The 19,848-nt window shown below is 42.5% G+C and overlaps 2 protein-coding genes across 2 annotated transcripts in view; both read right to left on the bottom strand.

Annotated features, from left to right (window-relative positions):
* Nucleotides 1–4,253: 4,253 nt before the first annotated feature.
* TMEM42 (transmembrane protein 42) lies at nucleotides 4,254–9,751 on the bottom strand (the record flags this gene model as incomplete). The annotated part of the gene is made up of 3 exons (XM_042806557.1): nucleotides 4,254–5,140; nucleotides 5,991–6,137; nucleotides 9,668–9,751. Coding segments are annotated over 3 exons (375 nt in total), but the record flags the coding sequence as incomplete, so codon positions are not given.
* A 191-nt stretch (nucleotides 9,752–9,942) lies between these two features.
* KIF15 (kinesin family member 15) overlaps nucleotides 9,943–19,848 on the bottom strand; it is a 43,633-nt gene continuing 33,727 nt past the window's right edge. Inside the window, exons 27-35 of the mRNA XM_032988199.2 lie at nucleotides 19,531–19,677; nucleotides 18,434–18,538; nucleotides 17,988–18,152; nucleotides 17,440–17,546; nucleotides 14,720–14,792; nucleotides 14,128–14,165; nucleotides 12,290–12,455; nucleotides 11,741–11,872; nucleotides 9,943–11,435 (exon numbers count right to left, since the gene is read on the bottom strand). Coding sequence (XP_032844090.2) covers nucleotides 11,382–11,435; nucleotides 11,741–11,872; nucleotides 12,290–12,455; nucleotides 14,128–14,165; nucleotides 14,720–14,792; nucleotides 17,440–17,546; nucleotides 17,988–18,152; nucleotides 18,434–18,538; nucleotides 19,531–19,677 — 987 coding nt within the window. The 3' untranslated portion in view covers nucleotides 9,943–11,381. The remainder of the gene's footprint in view (nucleotides 11,436–11,740; nucleotides 11,873–12,289; nucleotides 12,456–14,127; nucleotides 14,166–14,719; nucleotides 14,793–17,439; nucleotides 17,547–17,987; nucleotides 18,153–18,433; nucleotides 18,539–19,530; nucleotides 19,678–19,848) is intronic.

The following is a 19,848-nucleotide window of genomic DNA, read 5'->3' as shown; positions in this document are numbered from 1 at the left end:
TTTTTATGGAGTGGAGCTTGACTCCGCTACCTCTGTAACTCCTTTCCAACAAGCCCACATCCCTTAGCCTCTCCTTGTAGGCCCCTGTCACCATAGTATCTTTGTGCCAGACCAGTTTCCCAATGCCCATCTTGAACCTGAGGGTCTGGCACTGGAAACACCCCAGGTACAGCCATTGACTTTGTGAGGGCCCTGAGGGCACCACCAGAACTGCCTGCCCTGCCCGACCCCCGGGGCCTTCCCTTCCCCCCTGCCCATGGCCCAGGACCCCATTTCATATTTTACAGGCAAGTTGCTGACCTTTTTTTTGGTGTTAAGTATCTAGACACAGACTTGCCTTAGAAAGGGCACTGAAACACCTAGCCCAACAACCATCTTTTGCCTGAAAATAGAGGGTGTTGCTTTATAGTCTAAAATACTTTGTGTCTTCTTCAGGACCACATTTTCAGAAATGTCTTCTTGCAATCCCTTCCTTTTAAAAGTGACATGGCACAACACCCCGGACAATTTTTAGAGGCAAACTCCTGACTCTTCTGGGAAGGCTTTTACCACTGACTTGACCTCACCCCAGATTTTTCTCTGAGACCAAGTGAGCTGCAAGCACCACGACATTTGTTGTGGGTGAGTGCCCACCCTGTACAATGCCCCTCTGCAGCTCTCAGACCCCCAAAACGAAGGCCTGCTGCGGCTCTTCTGCAAAAGGTAAGCAGAGCACCTGGTCCCATGAACACATCAGGATGAGTATCCATATATTCGTAACTTCATAGTTTTTCTGTGACAGCCAAGGTCAGAGCCATGGCACCAGTCTTCTGCTGTGTTCAGCCACCATGACTTCCCTCTTTGGAGCCACCCCATTGCTTGCAGTATTCTAGTGGAATTAAGTATGTGTGTGACATCCTTGCAATGTGATCAATATTTAAGGTCTCTGAAGAGTCAACACAGGGCACTGAATCAAATTCCTCAGAAATTTTAAATAGACCAAACTCAGCAGAACAATCTACTGATCTTATTTATGATGCCTACTTCTACTACTTATCACCCAGGCAAACATGTCCTTCAAGTTATTTTGATATATGCTGTGACTGAGATGTTGTACAAACCTTCCAAGTTTCAGTGGCTCCTTGTCAATGACAACAGGGACATTTCTCAGGTTTTATGTATAGTTCCTTATCTAATCAGTCCAACTACATTTTAAGGTTCAACTGCAAATGTAATTTCATTTGGCTTCGTTCCTTGTAAAGGTATACAAGGTATTATTTACCTTAGAACATAATACTCTTGGACCTTGTTTATACAACAGGTTTTTCAAACGCTTCCCACCATTAATTCAAGCATACTTACTTCAATTTTCAAGAGTGACACTGTGAGCCTTTCTGTTAACCATGCACCTGCTGCTTCTGCTGTTTAAAGCGTGACATGGTATAGCTCTTCTTGAGGAAAATCTGAATAAGATACTGAAAAATTAGGGCTGTGTTTGAGAATGAGGGGAAGACGCATGAAAGACTCATTACAGCCAGTGCTAGGAAGATGTGCAAATAAGAGTGTACTTTTCTGGAACAGGAGAAGAAACGTGTGCTCAAGACTCTTCTAAAAATATTTCGTCTCAAGTGTGCAAAAACTCCATGCAAGCACACTACTGTAGCTCCCACATAAGGATAACCCACCTTCTGCCCTGGTAAACCAAGGTCTTAGAGTTGGCCATCACCTTCAGCCACCTTGCAAGGTCTGCTGCATTGAGCTGCCCACTCTTCAAACACAGCTCACCCATTAGTCCCACATCACTTTCTGTGTGTGTGTGTGTGGCCCAAAATATCTGCAAGTATCAGCCATCCAGCTTTGGACAGTGTTTTAGTTTGGAAATACCGGCACCCCTGTTTGAGATCACCTCCAGCCACAATTTGGATGACCACACATGAGCCATTTACCAGAAGCGCACCGCTCTGCTGTACGGTGACTGCAGGCTTCCTGGCAGCCGCGGCCCCGTGCTGACGAGCAACGCCGGCGGATGGGGGTGAAACTCTGTGTAGATAGAGGAGAGGGATTCTGCCAAAAAAACACACCCTGCTTGGCAGTCTTTTCATCCCACAGGAACTGGAGGAAAACTTGTTTCTGATCTGACCTTCAAGTATTTATGACAGTGAATTTACAGCCCTAGTTTATGTTCTTCCGCCTGAAAAGTGAGCATCACCAAGTAAAACGCTGCCCATGCTTCCTGCACATATGCAAACATCTCCTAGACCTTGACCTGCAACAACTGTAATAAAGAAATGACAGTTTTGAGATAGTCCATGTTAAAAAACTTTGAAAAAGGTTTGTTAGGAGGAAGGGCAACAGGCAAATTAATCAGTGACCCGTGTCTGGTCCTTCTCCTGCCATTTGTGCAAAGGTGGCCACGGCTTACATCTGGCTGACAGTTAATAACAAGGGCAAACAAATCAGGCTTGCAGCCTTCATTACTTCTCCATCATGTAGAGAGGTCTAAGGAGACTTGATGTATTTAGAAATGCATAGATCCTGGCTGTCATCTCTGCAGACCTACGAGGGATGCTGGGTCACCACATCAAGTCCCAGCTTCCCAGGAGGCTGGACATACCCTCTCTTCCTATCGCTGCTGCTACCCAAAGAGCCCCTCAGGTGCAAAGACCCATGTTGGTAAGGTGGAAAGGCACTCAGAGCACTCAGTCCTCTTTTCCACCACATATGCAGCACCTCTCTTTGGAGGTGAGGACTTATGAACACATCGAGGGGAGAGGCGAAGGCTTTGCTTCTCTTGGGACATGGCTGCTGGATGTGATGAGCTAGCATGGGCTCCTGAAGCAGGGGACACAGAGAAAACAGCTCCCGGCTTCTTCTGGGGACACTGACTTTTTGTCTTTCTGATACAAAGAAGGAAAAGGCACAAACCCAACTCCAGTGGTATTTCCAGCCGCAAGTCTATTTTTATCCTCCTGCTGGACACGGCGCAGATCTGCCAGTCATGATAAACCTGACAGGTTCTGATACTGAGGCTCACAGAAAAGCGTCCGTAGGTTTTCTGCATATGCCACAACCATGACTCACTGTCTTGGTTTCGGCTGGGATACAGTTAATTTTCTTTTAGTATCTGGTACAGCACGTTTTGGATTTAGTCTGGGAATAATGCTGATAACATGTTGATGTTTTAGTTGTTGCCAAGTAGTGCTTATCCTAAGTCAAGGATTATTCAGTTCCCTGTGATCTGCCAGCAAGGTGTACAAGGAGCTGGGAGGGAGTATGGCCAGGACAGCTGACCTGAACTAGCCAAAGGGCTATTCCATACCACAGAACGTCACGCGCAGTATGTAAACTGGGGGGAGTCAGCAGAAAGGAGCCGATCGCTGCCCAGGGACTGTCTGGGTATCAGTCAGTGGGTGGTGAGCAACTGTGTTGTGCATCGCTTGTTTCTTTTTCCTTGGTTTTAGCTCTTTTTTTATATCCTGTTTCATATTATTATTATTGTTGTTGTTGTTATTGATTATTGTTATTATATTTTATGGTATTTTAGTTATTAAAATGTCCTTATCAAAACCCATACATTTTTTTTTTTTTCTGATTCTCCTCCCCATCCCACTGAGGGGGGAGGAGAGAGCAAACAGCTACAATGGTTCTAAGCTGCCTGCTGGGCCTAAATGATGACACTCACTTTCTGTGGTTACAAGGCAGAGACAAACTGACAGGCCTAGGGCAAACAAGTGGTATCACCAGCATGATGCATACATTTATAGGCATCATTGTTTCTTGATCAGGATTGCAACTAAAAAATTTCCAGGTAAAACAAGATGTGTGGGCAGGGGAAAGGAGTCAATACCTTAGAAATGCTATTCCTGACACATGCACTGTGTTGACACCTGAAAGCAGAGTAACTGCTGACCCAAAATTTAGCAGATGTGTGGGTACCAGTGATCTGGTTGATTACATTGCACAAATGGGAATCAGCATCATCCAGAAGTGTAAAAAAAATGTTGCTTGAGAAATGTCATTTTACCAAACGTTAAAACAACTGTCAACTTAAGTGCAGAGCGGGGATGTGTTGAACACGGACACTCCCAGTGAGAGCAGCTGACTGTTCACATGCAGCCTGCTGTATTGTCCCAAAATAAGTTTGACCTACACCCAGCAGGAATGGTGATCAAAACCCCATCCTGGTTAAGAGTTTAAAGGAAAGAGCAGCAACCTTACTGTGAGTAATGTGTCAGGAATGGATGAGTGGAAATGACAGACGTCAGATACAAATGGCAAATTAAAAGGTGTATGTGACTGATAGGGGAAGCTGAAGTCATTAATGAAATGCTCCACAGCCTTACAGGCAGTGGCAGGCACGGGGCCATTTAAAGAGGCAGAGAGGAAAGTCAGCAGAGCAGAAATATCAGCTGCCTTCAGCATCTACTTAGAATCACAGAATCGTTTAAGTTGGAAAAGACCTTTAAGATCAGCGAGTCCAACCGTTAACCTAACCCTGCCAAGTCTGTCACTAATCCATGTCCCTAAGTGCCACATCTACACGTCTTTTAAATACCTCTAGGGATGGTGACTCAACCACCTCTCTGGGCAGCCTGTTGCAATGCTTGCCTTCTGATTGCTTTTCTATTTCGCGATGGGTCCTCTTACGGAAAAGTACTGATGCACAGGCACCTTCCACGGCCACCATGTTTACTTTCAGCCTTCCCCAAACTTGGAAAGCTCCGCAGCCGCAGGGCGTGAAGAGGAGGAGCGGCCGATAACCTCTGGCCCTGATTTCCACAATACTGACTCAGAGCAGACCAGCTCCCTCCGAGGCTGTCACTGCCACCACACCACTGCCGACCTGCCAGGAAAGATGCGACCAGCGTCACTTTGCAAGTCGGCAGGTCAGCAGCTGAGCAGGCATCAGCAGGTCCGTGGCCGGGCCGGTGCATTTGGAGTCGGCTGGGAACTGAGGCCACTGTCACGAGGCAGGCTGGCGAGGGGTGGCACGGCACCGGGCCCCCTACAGCAGCCATCACGCCTCCCTCTTCTCCGCTGGGAGCCGCGCCAGCCGGGGCGCAGCTGTGTGCAGCAGCACGAGGCCGCACAGCATCGTGGCGAGGCCGACCCACCACAGAGGCGTCCATGTCTCCCCGAAGAGAAGCTTGCCCAGGATGGCCTGAAGGAAAAGAGAGAGACAAAACTTTGCTGGGCCAAGCTGCTCCAAAGCCTCCTCTGCTGCCGGAGCTGCAAGGACTTCTGCTGGGAGAGCTGGTCCTGGAAAAAAACCTGCTTGAAAAAACTCCTGCTGGGACCACTAACAGAAACAGCTGCTGCGGGTGATGCCAGAAATGATCTACTCTACTCTTCCAGCCTGGCAGCACAGCCATACTGCTGTCCCAAAGCAGGATTCTGGCAGGTGTGTGTGTGCTTTGCTGCCTTCCCAGAACCTCTTGGGAGCCAAATCTCCAGTCGACTAGGCAACTCCAGTTGATAAAAAAAGGGTCGCACTGACTTGAGTTTTGGACACCACCATGAACTGACTACAAGTTGGAGCACAGAAACAAGGCAGACAACTGCTGAGAGTGAAAAGCAAGCAGAAAAAACCTGCGGGTCAAAAATGCTCTTGGCTGTCATCAGAGGTGGTGCATCTTCACACCCAGCTAGGGTGGCTTTGGCTTGTCACGGGTGAGGTGTTGCAAAGGAAAAGCAAACCAAAGCAAAGCTCCCAGCTCTGGCTCTCACTGACAATAAGTTCAGCAAACCATACAGCTGCTACAAGGCACTTTGCTGGGCAGCAGCACCCTTCCTCCTGTACCACCTAGAAAAGTCCTACAGCCTCTGCCATGAGCAACTGTCAGAGCAGCTGAGGCCCGATACAGTCATTTCACATCTGTCTGTAACTCTCCCTTCATGGCCAGTGACACCAGTTGCGCTGGGAGATGAGCTATAACCATTTACATCCAGTGACCATTCCCACATCGCTGGCGTCCTCCAGGCTTCAGCACCTGGGGAAGGGATCTACTCACCGAAGAGATGAAGTTGGAGGCTGTCATCGTCACAGAGGCAGCAGCCGAGGAGGAGGAGAGTCGCAGGGCTTTTGCAAAGACCGTCCACATCACCGCGTTGCACGCAAACACCAAGCCAACACAGCCCATGCGAAGCAGCACAGGCAGCTGTAGGACAAAAGGGAAAAGCCCGTGTATTTTCACCGGTTGCTCATTTACCCTCACTAATTTGTGAGCACTTTGGAGCAAAACCCAACAGCATGGGCTACTGAAGCTGTGTTATGGCTGGTATTACATGAAGATATATACATACACACACACACACACACACATATATATTTTAAATTGCAGAAGAAAACAGCACGACTGTGGCACATCCTGCCGTGAGTCCTCGCTGGATCTATGGAAAAGGGTCACACTCAGCCCTGCCAGTGACAAACATCAAAGATGTACGTGCTGGTGCTGTGTGTGGTCCAGGATCCATCTGTTAGGAATTCGAGCTGAGACCCAAACCACTGGTCCTCACCACTTCCCAGCTGACTCCAAATGCACCTTACTGCTGCAGCAAGTGCTGAGGCGGCTTCGTGCCCGGGAGGAAAGTGAGAGCTGAGGGGCTTCGTGCCTTATTCTGCATGCTCGCTGGAGAGCAGATTCACTGAGAGCTCCCTGCTCCAGCATCTAGCAGCAACAAAACTATGTGTGGATTCAGGGGACTTCAAGGGCAACTGGGTTCTCAAGAAAGATCTCCCTCCTTAGACAATGCAATAAGATATGTAACAGCCTCAGTCAGAAAAAAAGGCCAGTTTTGCCTGCAAAGCCTTCACCATTCACAGGCTCCCCCCACAGCCACAGTTTTAGCTGCTGCAGCCGCTTCCCTAGCCCAAGGGTACCACGTACTTAAATTGAAGACACCAAGCGAGAAGATCACAGGCAGATCACAAGTCTCACAGTTAGGGAGCACACAAGGGCAAGGCTTTGCCTATGCCTGTAGCAGTCATGCCTTCACAACCTTTCAGTCCATGGTGGGATTCACCTCGAAGCTGACAGAAATGTTGGTGTGAAGCCTCCACCAAACACAGCTGAGAGGTGGCACCTGTGCCGTGGGAATGGCTGAACTGTGGCCCCCTGCCAGCCGCCCAAACCAATGGGGGCCACTGACTGTATTCTGCTCCCACTAGGAAGAAATGATTAACTGCAAGCTAGGAGGGGCCACAGGGATTTCTGAAGCAAGTAATGTAGCAACAACAAAGTTAAAAGGAGAACACTGCAAAGCAAATCCCTGGTCGATGGCTGGCACAAGCTCTCTGAGGCTAACCCCATGCCAGAGGGACAGTTCGGGTACTTCGGCCTCATTTTGGCCCACATTTCCAAAGGTCTCCAACCTTGCAAGGGCAATGGTAAATGATCCAAACCAATTCCCACTACTGAAACATTTTGCTTTCCCACCACTGCCCTGGCAAACCCTGCAGAGAGGACTAAGAGGGACAACCATGCCCAGCTGTTACCAGTCCTCTGAGGAAGAAACCTTCTGCCGTGTTACTGCTCACTGTAGGATGTGGTTTGCCACCCAGCTTCACCCTCTGTGTGACCAGACAGTTTCACCTTGCTCAGGGCAGTTGTGTACAACCACACACACCTCTAGTGGGTAGACGAATCTGGGGGTGAAGAGATGAAAAGGAAAAACAATTATCTGTGTTTCCCATAAATTCAATATGTTTCTGGATCAGAAAGAGCCTACGAAGTTATGCTGCTGGAGGAAAAAAAGCATTAAGAAAAAGAGATCTTGTTACCGTCTTCAACCATCCGCCCAAGGGTGTAGAGAGGATGAAGCCCAGGCTCCTCTCCGAGATGTGCTGGGATACGACAAGAGGCAGCAAGTAAAGGTTGGAACAAGTGAAATTTTGATCTGATACAAGAAATAACAAAGGTGATCAAACACTAACTAGACCAGAGGTCATGGGCCCTCCAACCTTGGAGGTATTCAAAACTTGACTGGAGAAGGTCATGAGCAACCTGTGGTAGAGCAGGGGATGGACTAGAGACCTCCAGAGGTCCTGCCTGACTTGAATCAGTCTGTGAGTCTATCGCTGGTGGAGCAAAGCTGGTTCCCACCATCACAGCAGCTCTGCTATCTTCAGAAGTGACCCCGAACACATGGGTTCTTCTTCTGATCTTCTATTGCAGCGCCAGGGCTATCAGCTGCAGTGTGCTCTGCATTTGCCCAGAAGGAAGGTTTTCCAGAGAGAGGTCAAGTCCCTCTGTGTCATGGGCAGAGGAGTGGTCATCACAGTGGCACACAGGCAGAGAGACAGGAACATCCTCAGGTGTTCCCCACACGGAAGGAGGCAGGTATAAATTCTTCCCCTGCCAAAGGCTCAGCTGAGCCAGCCCAGTGAGTCAAGGATTACTGTTCTGATTGCTTTTCTAAGAGATTAATTTCAGTGTACATTTCAGATAATCCAGAATCACTCCTGAAGTGGCAGAAGTAACTTTAGACAAAGTTTGTCAGGGGAGAAGGGAAAATAAAGGAAAACTTTTGTACAAGTGAAATGACCCCTCCTGGTCAGGCTGCTCTCAGGCTGGGCCATCACAACACATTCTTCTGGCCAGGAAATCCATGTTTGTGCTGCCATCGAGTTTCCTGCTCCCCTACGTCACAACCTCATAGAAGCATCAATACACTTTTAACATTTGCTGCCACTTTCCATACTGCACAAGTCATGGCTGTTCTCTTATACTCATTTTTACATTTCTGTAGTTCTTCCTCGAACACAAAACTACTCGAATCTCTGGCATCTTGTCTCTGCTCTGCAGAGTTTTTGCTTTTTTCAACCATCTCTAATACACACATGTCAATTTTCGGTTTTCCTGGCCCAAGGCTGGATTTTTTCAGATCTAGTTTCTCTTGGGGGTTCTCCTTTGAATTTCAGGTCCGAGCATACATTTGCTGTATGAATAATTACCCCTGCACTATACCTAAGTGAGCTTCCACACTGTGTTTTTGATACATCCGTGCTGTCTATGTCTGCACTGCTCCATCCACACACAACCTTGTGTACGCCTCCACCTGTGCCTGTGCGAGTTCACTTCCGTGGGTAAGGACGCTGTACGTCTGAGGTGAAAGGCCAGCAGTCCCATGTAACCTTAAGCACGATGAGGTTTAGGAAACACAACTGAAATAAAGATCGTCCCCTAGGAACACCCAAGGGTGAGCTCGCCAGGTGAGCACATGGGCAAGCTACTGCTCCACCTCTCCACTCTGGTCGTGACTGGGCAGAAACAGAACACGAGAGGGAGAAAGGCAAGGTTATTAGCAAACCAGCAGGCTGAGAACAAGCGTTCTGATACTCAAGAGTACCAACATCCTGCTTTTAAAGTAAAACCCACTGAAAACAGGCTTTCGGAATTGGGTTTGGTTTCTGGCGTTCTCGTACCATGCCCGTCCCGTTCTCTTTCACATACCCGCAGGCTTACCTCAGCCCGCTGGCCGCCTGTTTACGCTACCGCCGCTCCCCCAGTCAGACCCGCAGCAGCTACAAGGCCGGGCTCCCTCCAGAGGCGAGCGGCCCGGCTGCGGGAGCCCGCCCCGGTTTCCCGGCGAGGGAGGAAAAACCCGCGAGTTCCTCCCCCGTCACGGCCGCAGCAGCAGGCCTCCCTCAGGGCCGAGCAACGCCTGCCTTCGCCGCTTCCTTCCTTACCCAGCCTCCGGCCGCCTGCCCGCCCGGCCCCAGCGCCAGCTTCGCCGCGGCGGCCGCCGCCGCGCCCAGCAGCCCCGCGGCCGCCGCCGCCGCCGCCCCGCCGCCCGCCGTCATGCCGGGCCCGCCGCCGCTACCGCCCTCATGCCGGGCCCGCCGCCGCGGCCTGCCGGGGCCCGGCGCCGCCCCGCCAAAAGGGCGGGAAGGGGCGGCCGAGCCGGGGGCGCAGGTGTTGAAGGAGGGGGAGGACGGGAAAGGAAAACGCGCGTGGGCAGTGCTCATTATATACACAGGCTTTATTAAAAAACAAAAAAATAAAAAATGGAATATGAAAACAGTGTAAGTCCTACTGTAGACGTACAACACAGAGGGGCTGAGGGGTAAGGAAGTGCGCAGCAGGGATGCCGCCTCCCCCCTCGAGCGCGGGGCAGAACCAGGCCGGGCACGGCCACGCAAGGAGGGTGCTGAGGGACGGCTGTAAACCTAGAACAGGGCTAGAACAAAGCCCGCAGGGGACAACAGCTTTGTGGTCCAAGACAAACGCCTGTAGATTGCTAGTAAGCATCGTTAGTTGTCTACAAAAGAAAAAACCTCCTCCGTTTAAGATCAGTTTTTTACTTCTATGCTGCACCTCAAAGTTCAAGTGGAAACAAATGCTGCAGGATTAGGAAACTTTGAAGTTCACAGTTAAGGCTGCGGGAAAATCTTCCCCTCAGACAAATACTGAAGGAATGCACTAGGCATCCTGCTCTCCACTTGACACACATCTTTCTCTTAATTCCCTTTCGCCCCATTGTTTGTGAGCAAAAGTAGCACTGTACAAACTAGCCAAAAATAGAACCATAGGATTACTGGTAGTAAAAAAGATATCTAAACAGTATCAATCAACTTTCTGTTCTGCTAATAAAAGTTGCAGTTATTTGCAATAAATCTTAAGTGTGATTAAATGAACTTACGCTATATTCCTAAAATGTTCTGCTTATTTTCAGATCTTGTTTCTTAACGTTTTGAACTTCTGTTTGTGAGAAAACAAATGCAAAATACTTTGGATTTCCTACAATGCTAGTATAGAATTATGCTGTAAATTTATAATGGGGAAAAAAAGTTTCAAAACCATTTTAATTTGAAAGAGAAAGAAAAGACTACAAAGCCAAAAGATATTTATAGTATTATTTACAAGTCTATTACTAAATTCACATTCCTGCTTTATTGAACAAACTTCAACATGAAAATTATTGTTAAGCAACCCAGGAAAAAGACACTGTGTTTAGCTAAAAAAAAAAAAAAAAAAAAAAATCACAAAGAAACTCTGCTTTTTAAAATTTGGCTCTGGTAAAAAATGTAGTATTTCAGAAGAGGTAGGAACCTGAATGAAAGCACAAAAGAAACAAAAATCCAGGCATGTTCCCAGTAAGAAATACTTCCCTTGGGAAGGTACTAAAGTTTCAAACAAGTATCTTTCAGTACCTATAAAAAATCAGTTTTTTAAAAGTTACAGGAAGGTGTTAATATGCCATTGAAAGCTGCCTACATAATTTAACAAAGAATTTTATTCCAGCTATTACCAGCATAAAATCCAGGAAATAAAATACTTGATTATTCTGGGACCACAGCAAAAGTCAAGTTTGATGACTAGCTTTTGCTTATTCCTTAAACTTTCAATAAAAACGTCTGCAGTTTCATTTGTGTCAATATTGCTGATCATGACGCCTACATGTCACTTTTTAAATTGTTTCAAAAAAGCATTTTCAATTCGTAGTCTTTCAGTCTCCTGCAAAATATAAAACACATGAGCGTATTAAGAAAGTTATACCCACTTCTTTCATATTTCTTAATAAGGGGCATCTACACTTGTTTAAGTGTTTTATACATTATGTTCTTGAGGAAATAACATGGGGTGATTCTTGCCTGGGGCTTGTGAGGAGACAGACCAGCCACGACCTACACAACTGCATAAAATCAGATATCCATCTACTCCTCTCCAACAGAAGAGCAAGAATTTTAGTTTTCTCCTCAAATCTCAGCTCTCTTCTATGTCAGGCCATTACTTCATCTGTATTCTACTCTGCAACTTACCTCAGCAAGTTTAGTGTAATCTTTCTTCAGTTTCACAAGATACTGAATCTTCTGGTTTAGATTTTGATGACCAAGTAATTTTCCATTCTCCTCTGCAAGAAAGTCAACTTGCTTCCTCAGCAAACCCATTTCCTGTAATTAATAAATACATTGTGTACCTCTTAACTGAAGCCTCTCCTTCTCAGAAGAAGAAATAGCTTCTTTAGAACTATTAACATACTAACATGTTTATTGTAACATATGATGCAAGAGTTTGTTCATTGAGGAAATACATATTTGTCTTATGTCTCCTTAGGTACTACATTAGATCCCTCCAAAGGGCAAAAAAGCACCATTTGATTTGAATTATGAATTACAACAATGATCTCCGTACCCAGAGTTCCACCAGTGCAGGAAACAGCATTACAAATACAACTAAACTGCAAAGACAAAACATTTTCAGAGGCAGTCTTTGATTGCTAATTAATTCAGAATATTGCCCAATTGGCAACAGTTCTACCTCTGCTGAATAAGATTCTACTGTAAAGATGACAAAAAAAGTTATATAACCTTTCCAATTCTGTCTCTCTCTTCGTACATTTCTTCCAGTTTTGATCTAATTTCTTCTTTTTCATTAAATGCTTTCAGCTCCAAAGCTCTTGTTCGTTCCATCTCCAGTGTCATTTCAAGACAAGTGTTCTCTTTGATTTTGAGGATATTTTTGGTCTCTTCTAACCTGCCAACATAAGAGAATCAAAAAATATTAAAACACAACATAAATGGCATACAATTGAGTTACTAAGTCAGCGCTGGACATGGAGGCAGGCTCCTTTAAAAGTATCCTTCTGAGACAATGTATTTTCCCTAGAACTCAGTGCTAAGAGAAGGAAGAATTTAATTCTGCTTCACAGCTCTTGTGTTTGATAATATCTCTTAAGTAGACAGCGTTTTGGAGTTGCTCTTCTTTTTGACAACTGTGCTGTTTCCAATCCAGGACGTGTAACTCCACCCATGAAAGAGAACAGAAGCTTCACCTACGAGAACACTTAGAAGTAATTCATCTAAGGCACGTATATTTGCCAGATGAACTCTGCTGCTCTTTAAGTGTCCCCTAAATTGCTTGTTTGTATCTGGCTTTTCCCTAATAGCCTTGTTTCTCAGAAACATCTCTGAACAGCTCAGAGATGGTCTGAGCATGCTTGGCCTGGTAACAGAAGAATCACCACTTTAGATAGAAGTCTTGTCTGATGAAAATGTTTTAATTCTGTCAGGTTCACAGAATATTAAACCATGCCATCAAACTTTGCAGCCTGTCTACCAATTATATGGAACTTTAGTAATTTTGCATGTCTATTCAAATACTGCTTAAAATATTTTTGTCATCAATTTTGTTTCATTGAAGCCTAGTGTTTAAGACCTAATATATGAAAACAGTATTACCTTGCTGCATTTGTCAAGACATTTTCTTATTGACAAAAGAATCTTTTTCCTCTTTGCACATTATTTGTTTGTATCAGACATTGTAGCACTATTAAAGCCTAACTCAAAGACCAAAGAGGTATGAAAAACAAACACATTGAATAGCAAAATAACCTCCAATCAAGACTAGGGTTTCTTGAAAACTTAATATAAATTACTTTTGAAATGACTGTGTGCATAAAACTATCTTCATCCTTAAAAGTTACCTACATAGAAAGCGTTCCATTAAATGTAAATAACTCCGATATTAGGAGATTTAGCTACGATGAATCCTGAAGCAATACAGATTAGGAAAAGAATAACAGGAGCAATTTTTTCAAAGTAATTTTTATCTACTAATTCAGTATTTTATTTCTTTACTACTATCCATCCAAGGTGGAAAACACTTGAGTTTTGAGGACTACTTGCACAATAGTGCAAACACAATGTAGGAATCCCCTAATAATAAACAATTTTATTTATTCAAGCTGAAGTGCAAAAGTTTAAACAAATAGCATAAAAAAAGCAAAGAATCAGATTAAGGTAAAAATTACAAAATATGATATTAATAAAGAAATGAACAATATTTCAACTTAATTTGAAAAGGAATATGCTTAGAATTCACTGCATATAAAAGAATTCAAAACATAGGTCATTTTAAACAATTCAAAGTGTCCCTTCCAATTTAAGTTCTTCTATGGCTCCACCTATTTCAGAGTATTGTCCTGATATAATGCTACCCGTTTAGAAACATGTAGTAATAGGTACTACTACCATCTACTGATGAGAAAGAGTAAGAACTCAATGTGTCTTTTAGAAATGTAAACAACATTTCCATATTACATCTTTTATAGTTGCAGATCTTGAACTTCTGTTGCTTAAATATACCTTTTTAGTATTAATGAGTTTAATACAAATCTCCAGTTCAATGAACAATATTTAAAACTTACTCTGCTTTGATTTTCAGCATCTCCTCCTTTGCTTTATTCTGTAAAAGTTAAAAAACATTGGTTACATTCTTAATGTTTAATATACACATATATATATATTTAAAATTATTTGTCACTTAATAGATGCTACATATCTCATTCCAGATTCTACCAAAATTGTCCTCCTGCCCAGTATCTCACATCTAATATTCACTATAAGTTCATTTCTTTGCTATATGCAAAGCACAATTGACCCACAGAAGTATCTCAACTCATTCATACACATCAGAACTCTAACAGGGGGTGGTTCTGTCTGGGAGGTCCACTGCAACTTCCACTGTGACATTAACGTCCCTTTGGCAGAGCCTTGACATTAGCAAGTGACCCAATCTTCACCTCCCAACTCTGTGGAGGTGTGTCAGATTTAGTGATCTGAATCTGTTTTTGCTGACTGGGCAATCTGGCACCCAGTTGATTGGTGTTAGACCAAGATAGAAACCTTGAGATAATTATCAGGCTGTATCTGTTAGAATTCACTAGAAAACAGTGTTTCACTGCCATGAAAATGAAGAAAACATGCAGGGAAACAGCAACTGACATAATGGTAATATACCTTGGCAAGTCTTTCTTCAGCAATCTCCTCCTCTTTCTTTTTGAAGTACTGAACACCAGGATGTTTCTGATCACTAGGAAATCCAAGAGTAAGGAAAGTTTCTCACAAAAGGAAACCAGTTGTAAAAACATATTATTCAGGTTAAACCAGTAAATGTGTGTAGTTGTGTTGACACGTGTTTGTACCCAGAATGCTGAAGATCGTGAAACAACTCTGGAAGGGTTTACACTTTTATATTCCAAGAACACCACATTTTCCTTTGATAGAGTATAGAGACACTAATGTTTTAATGAAAACAATTAAAAATGTAATTACCATGCAACTGTATTTTAGACAGCTTGGGGGTTTTATTAGTTCACGATGCTCATGTGCATATAGACTGCGGAAAGCAACTCCTTCCTACAAGATCGTTGTTCAGTGGTCGTGCCAAGTTAATAAGGTAAAAGATTTTTCTATTCAGAAGACTTAAAAACCTAACAAAATAGTTTCCAATAAACATGACATTGTATGGAAGTAAGCAAACACCATAAAAATTAAAATAATCCCCAAGCCAACACACCATTGGGACCACTTCATTCTTGTAGTGTGCCATAAGGGAAGAATTTCATTGATTAACAGTTATAATCAAATCAAGTTACAAAAAGAGATCACTATTTTCAGTAACTTAAAATCCTTGTCAACATAGGCTAGGGTGATTTATTTCTCATTTCTGATATAAACAGCCTCAGTCTGAGAGAGTAAGTGTGTGTACGTGTGGGTGTTTTTTTTGTTAATGTTACTTAAATGCCAGATTAAGTAGTCTAACAACTTCTGAGAACTAAAATAATAGTTTCCTTGTTAAATTTTGTTACCACCCACTTCCAAAATCCACCCAGATTCATGTAGTTTATAAATGGACAAAACTGCAACATACTTTGTTTATTTATTGTCAGTGGATACCGACATGAACTTTAAAACCATTGGTTATGATTGAACCTTTCAAATTCTAGTACTATTCAGCCTGTACCAGCTCCAAAGTATTGAACTGAGCCCGCCCCAGCGTAGTGTTAGAGGTGAAGGCTGACCTTTCCTGCACAGCTCACTCTTCCCTGCCCTAACACTAAATACTGAAAGAGAGCAGGCACCTGGTCTCATTCTGTAGTCTCAAACATCCCCCAATGCAGTCCAAGGTGTCACATCTTATTACTTTGTCCCATGTGACACCAGTGATCAAATCACCTTGCTCTCTCTATCACTGGGCCACACAAAAGATTGCCACCTGCTGCTGCTATCAGCTGCTCCCATAACATACAAGGGACAGGTCTGCTGGGAATATCCCCACCTGAAGTATCTAAACCTGATTTTTCAAAGAGCATGCAGTATATTATTAGCCTTTGGTCTATTCAGACCACAACTCCTATCAACTAACAGCAGCTGGGAATTGTTAATGCATATCCAAATTATATCCCCAGGTCCCAAGCTGGGAATCTAGCAAGTGAGGAACAGAAAAGTAATGCTTTTCTGTGAAAAACTGGGTCCAAGTAACCTACTTCAAACTGTGTGAAAAACAAAGCCACAGAATCCAGCTTTCCATGGCATGGTAACCACTTTTTTTTTTCCTTTTGTTTTATTGTTTGTTTGTTGTTTGTTTGTTTTGTTTCTGGTTTTGTTTTGTGATTCCTAATTCAATTCACAACACACTTTCAAATGTTTGCTGCAAACTAAGCAGAAGGCCCTACAGACATCATCATCATCATTCAGTATCCCACTTGATCTGTCCCACCTTGTGCACAGAATGTTTTCCACAAATGAATACTTTCATAATTGAAGATTACTTATAATACTTATAATGCAAGGACAAATTGGAGTTGCATAGACATATGTAATTATAGCTTCTTCTAATCAGAATACTTAATTTTCCAGATTTAATAGTCCTCTTTTACATTAAATGTTCATCTTACCAAGAAGTCAGTTCTAAAACTGACAACACTGATACTTCATTGAAAAGACATAAAAGTTCTGGAAAATATTTTTTTATACATTTAAAAGGCAAAAAAAAAAAAAAAAATTTAAACTCCTACCTAGCATTAATTTACTGCTTACTAAATTGCCCCATAAGAATGAATTGTCATTAAATATCAACAGAATTATTTGCTGCCTGTTAAGATACATTTTCACAAGTTGTAAACCAGCAAGTTATTTAATTCTTTACAATATTGAAAACAAAGAAAAAACAAAGAAAGATAAGCCATAAAAAGTATTTTCTGTCCAAAACGAAGCTGTACAGATTACAGTTCGAAACAAACTTTGGGATATCTCCAATCTGAGGTATACAGCAGCATACCATCTTTTCAGAGGAAGTTCATTCCTTACCCTCAAAAACACAAGAACTGATTCCATTTATGTCTATGTTAAAACTTGTGTTTCATTCATTTGGACATTTCCTATGTACTGAATCCATAACTACACAAGTGATATGGCAGTACAAAATACACAGAAATGGCTATGCATGTAATATTACATTCTATTTCTACTTCCTTCATAAAACTTCATTGTATTTAAGACTTTGAGATTTGAAGGCAATGAAGTTTACAAGCCAGCAGACAATTTTCACAGAAAATGATGAGTCAGTCGAATTATAAAAACAATATGTTAGGTTATATTTAAAATAAAAACTGTAAAATTATTTATCTTAATTGCTTCAAGTTAAGACAGGTCTTTCTTGTTTTATTTTACTTTACCTGTTCTTGCTTAGTCTCTGAGCTTCTGCAAGGCTCTGTAAATTCCTGTTGTTCTCTACCAATATCTGCATTTCCAGCCGCAAGGTCTCCAAATCATTTAACTGTTCCTAAGCAAGTGATATTAGAAACATTTTATTTGAAGACAAAATTGCAATTCATGTTTTCATTTCCAGTTGAACATACTTTTTGAATAAAGTAAGACAAAACTATTTCTCAGAAAACAAGCACAGTTCTCTGGAAAAGATCTGCATCACCCTTCCCTTTACAGTTTCATTAGAAACTTGGTTTAGAATAAATTGGAACAGCTTCATGAGCAAAAATCATGTTATCATTTGATATTCATGAACACAAACCAACTCAGTCCTTGGGAAAACATGGACATCAAGCAAGTTGTCACCACTTGTTACCAGCCTAGGTAAAGAGAAGACCAAGAACTTCCTTCCTGCTTTAATGGACAGACCACTAAACAGAGCTCATTAGAAATCCGAACTCTCTATTCCATTTGATTTTAACCTTACAAATTGCTTGTAGAGATTAACTCATAGTACCTTCAGCCTTAGAATTTCATCGTTTTTAGCTCTTCGTTCTTCATTCAGTTCATGTACAAGGTGCTCCAGGTTTATTGCAGAAGCCCTCCGATCAGCTATTTCTTGCTCATGAGTTTCCAAGAGCTTTGCCAAATTCACATCAAAATTAGGGGGAGTTTTTGGACACTGGCAAGTTAAAAGAAACAAAACCCACAAGCTATTAGTACTGTTTCCCCTATGTATTGGTTACATGTTTTAATGCTTAATTGGAGAGATATGTTAATAAATTCCTGGCAGACAAATCAATAATACATTTAAGTTACAAACAAGGTGAATGTGATTTAACCATTCTCAATACATTGTCATTTCTGGACCCAGCCTGAAGCCATGCTGTAAAGTTTATTAGTCCTTTTCAATGAGTTTTAACAGTCATTACAATTAAAGTGTTTCTCTCACAAACGCCATACCTGAGGAAATGTTATTGAAGATGAGTCCACAAAGCAATCTATTTGCTTCATTTTTAGTTCATATTCATTCTTCCTCTTCTCCAGTTCTTCTGTCATTTTGTCCAACTATTAGAAACCCCAATTAGAATTAAATTAGCTCATAATACACACAAAATATTATAGAAAACAGCAGCCAGATCTCTATTTTGAGCAACCGTAACTACACCACAAGTTATTTTAGATTACTGTAGACTTCACTTTCATTACTGTTTCCTATATTTACCGAATAACTATTAATCATTCATAGGTGCATGTAACAAGCATTTCTTGAAAGCATATATGCATTATCCACTGTATACTGTGTAGTTAATCTGAATTTTGTTCTTGTTAGTATTTTATTTCTTCATCTTGCTAACACAATCTACCTTTGAAAGGGGTTGCTAGCACAGAAAAACTGTGATGAACTTTGTTGGCAAACATTACTGGTCAAATCATGATTTAATACAAACAAAGATTTTACCGGTATAGATTTAATCAGTTTCCCCAAAGAGAATATGCTAACATGACAAAAGAACTCTTCTTTCCAAAAGTAACTTAACTTATGAGTTTTTGCCAACACAAATATATTACTTAGCACTATGACAGCTGGGACAACTAGAGCTAAAATTTATACAAAGGCTTAACATAGCTATTTGGTCTGCAAAAGCTCCAAATCACACTCAGACTGCATAATTTATAGAGCTCAACAGTAGTCTCCATAGCATAATGATATTGTTTGCGGAGAAGTGTTAAGCAGAAGAAGTAGTAATCCCCTAGGTTACACTGCTTGTAACTTCAGGTTGCTCTGTTATTATAGGTACTGATAATTTTATTCTGCTTTCAGAGTAAACATTTTCATGATCTCTGGACACCACTTCCAAAGTATTTAAAAGTTATCTAGCCTTTGTGCAGAAGCTTTTGAACTACTACTTTGCTTTTACAGGAAGAAGCATTGCGCTTCACCAAGAATACTGCACGCAAGATGCTTTAAAGTTACAAGTAAAACCTTTTCCAGAAGCTACAATTAACAACAGCTCCCTCCCAAGGAGCTAATTATCAGAAGAGTTTCCTTGTTTTACCCGTTCCCTGAGTTCCTGGATTAGAGCGTCTTTCTTTGTTATGTCTTCCTGTGCACATTGAAGCAACAAATCATGTTTCTTAGAGGCCTCTGTCAGCCTTATCAGCTGATCAGTGGTATGATGCAAGTCTTCACACAGAAGGTCTCTCTATTTTCAGGTCATTGGATGAATAAAGAAAGAAATGTTACAAGTTACTCTAAAGCAGTTTCGAGATGTTTTGTCATTGTTGCTAAGAGTGCTAACAGCTACAAGCATTCCCTTTTCCCTCCACTTTTTCATGATGAAATGTAGCAAGCATTCATCTATAAAGTTCTTATT

Source organism: Tyto alba, unplaced genomic scaffold (genome assembly GCF_018691265.1).
Source record: "Tyto alba isolate M040663 unplaced genomic scaffold, T.alba_DEE_v4.0 Super-Scaffold_46, whole genome shotgun sequence".
In the NCBI taxonomy this organism is placed as follows: Eukaryota; Metazoa; Chordata; class Aves; order Strigiformes; family Tytonidae; genus Tyto; species Tyto alba.
The sequence above is the reverse complement of the archived record's forward strand: the minus strand, read 5'-3'. Positions and strand labels throughout refer to the sequence as shown.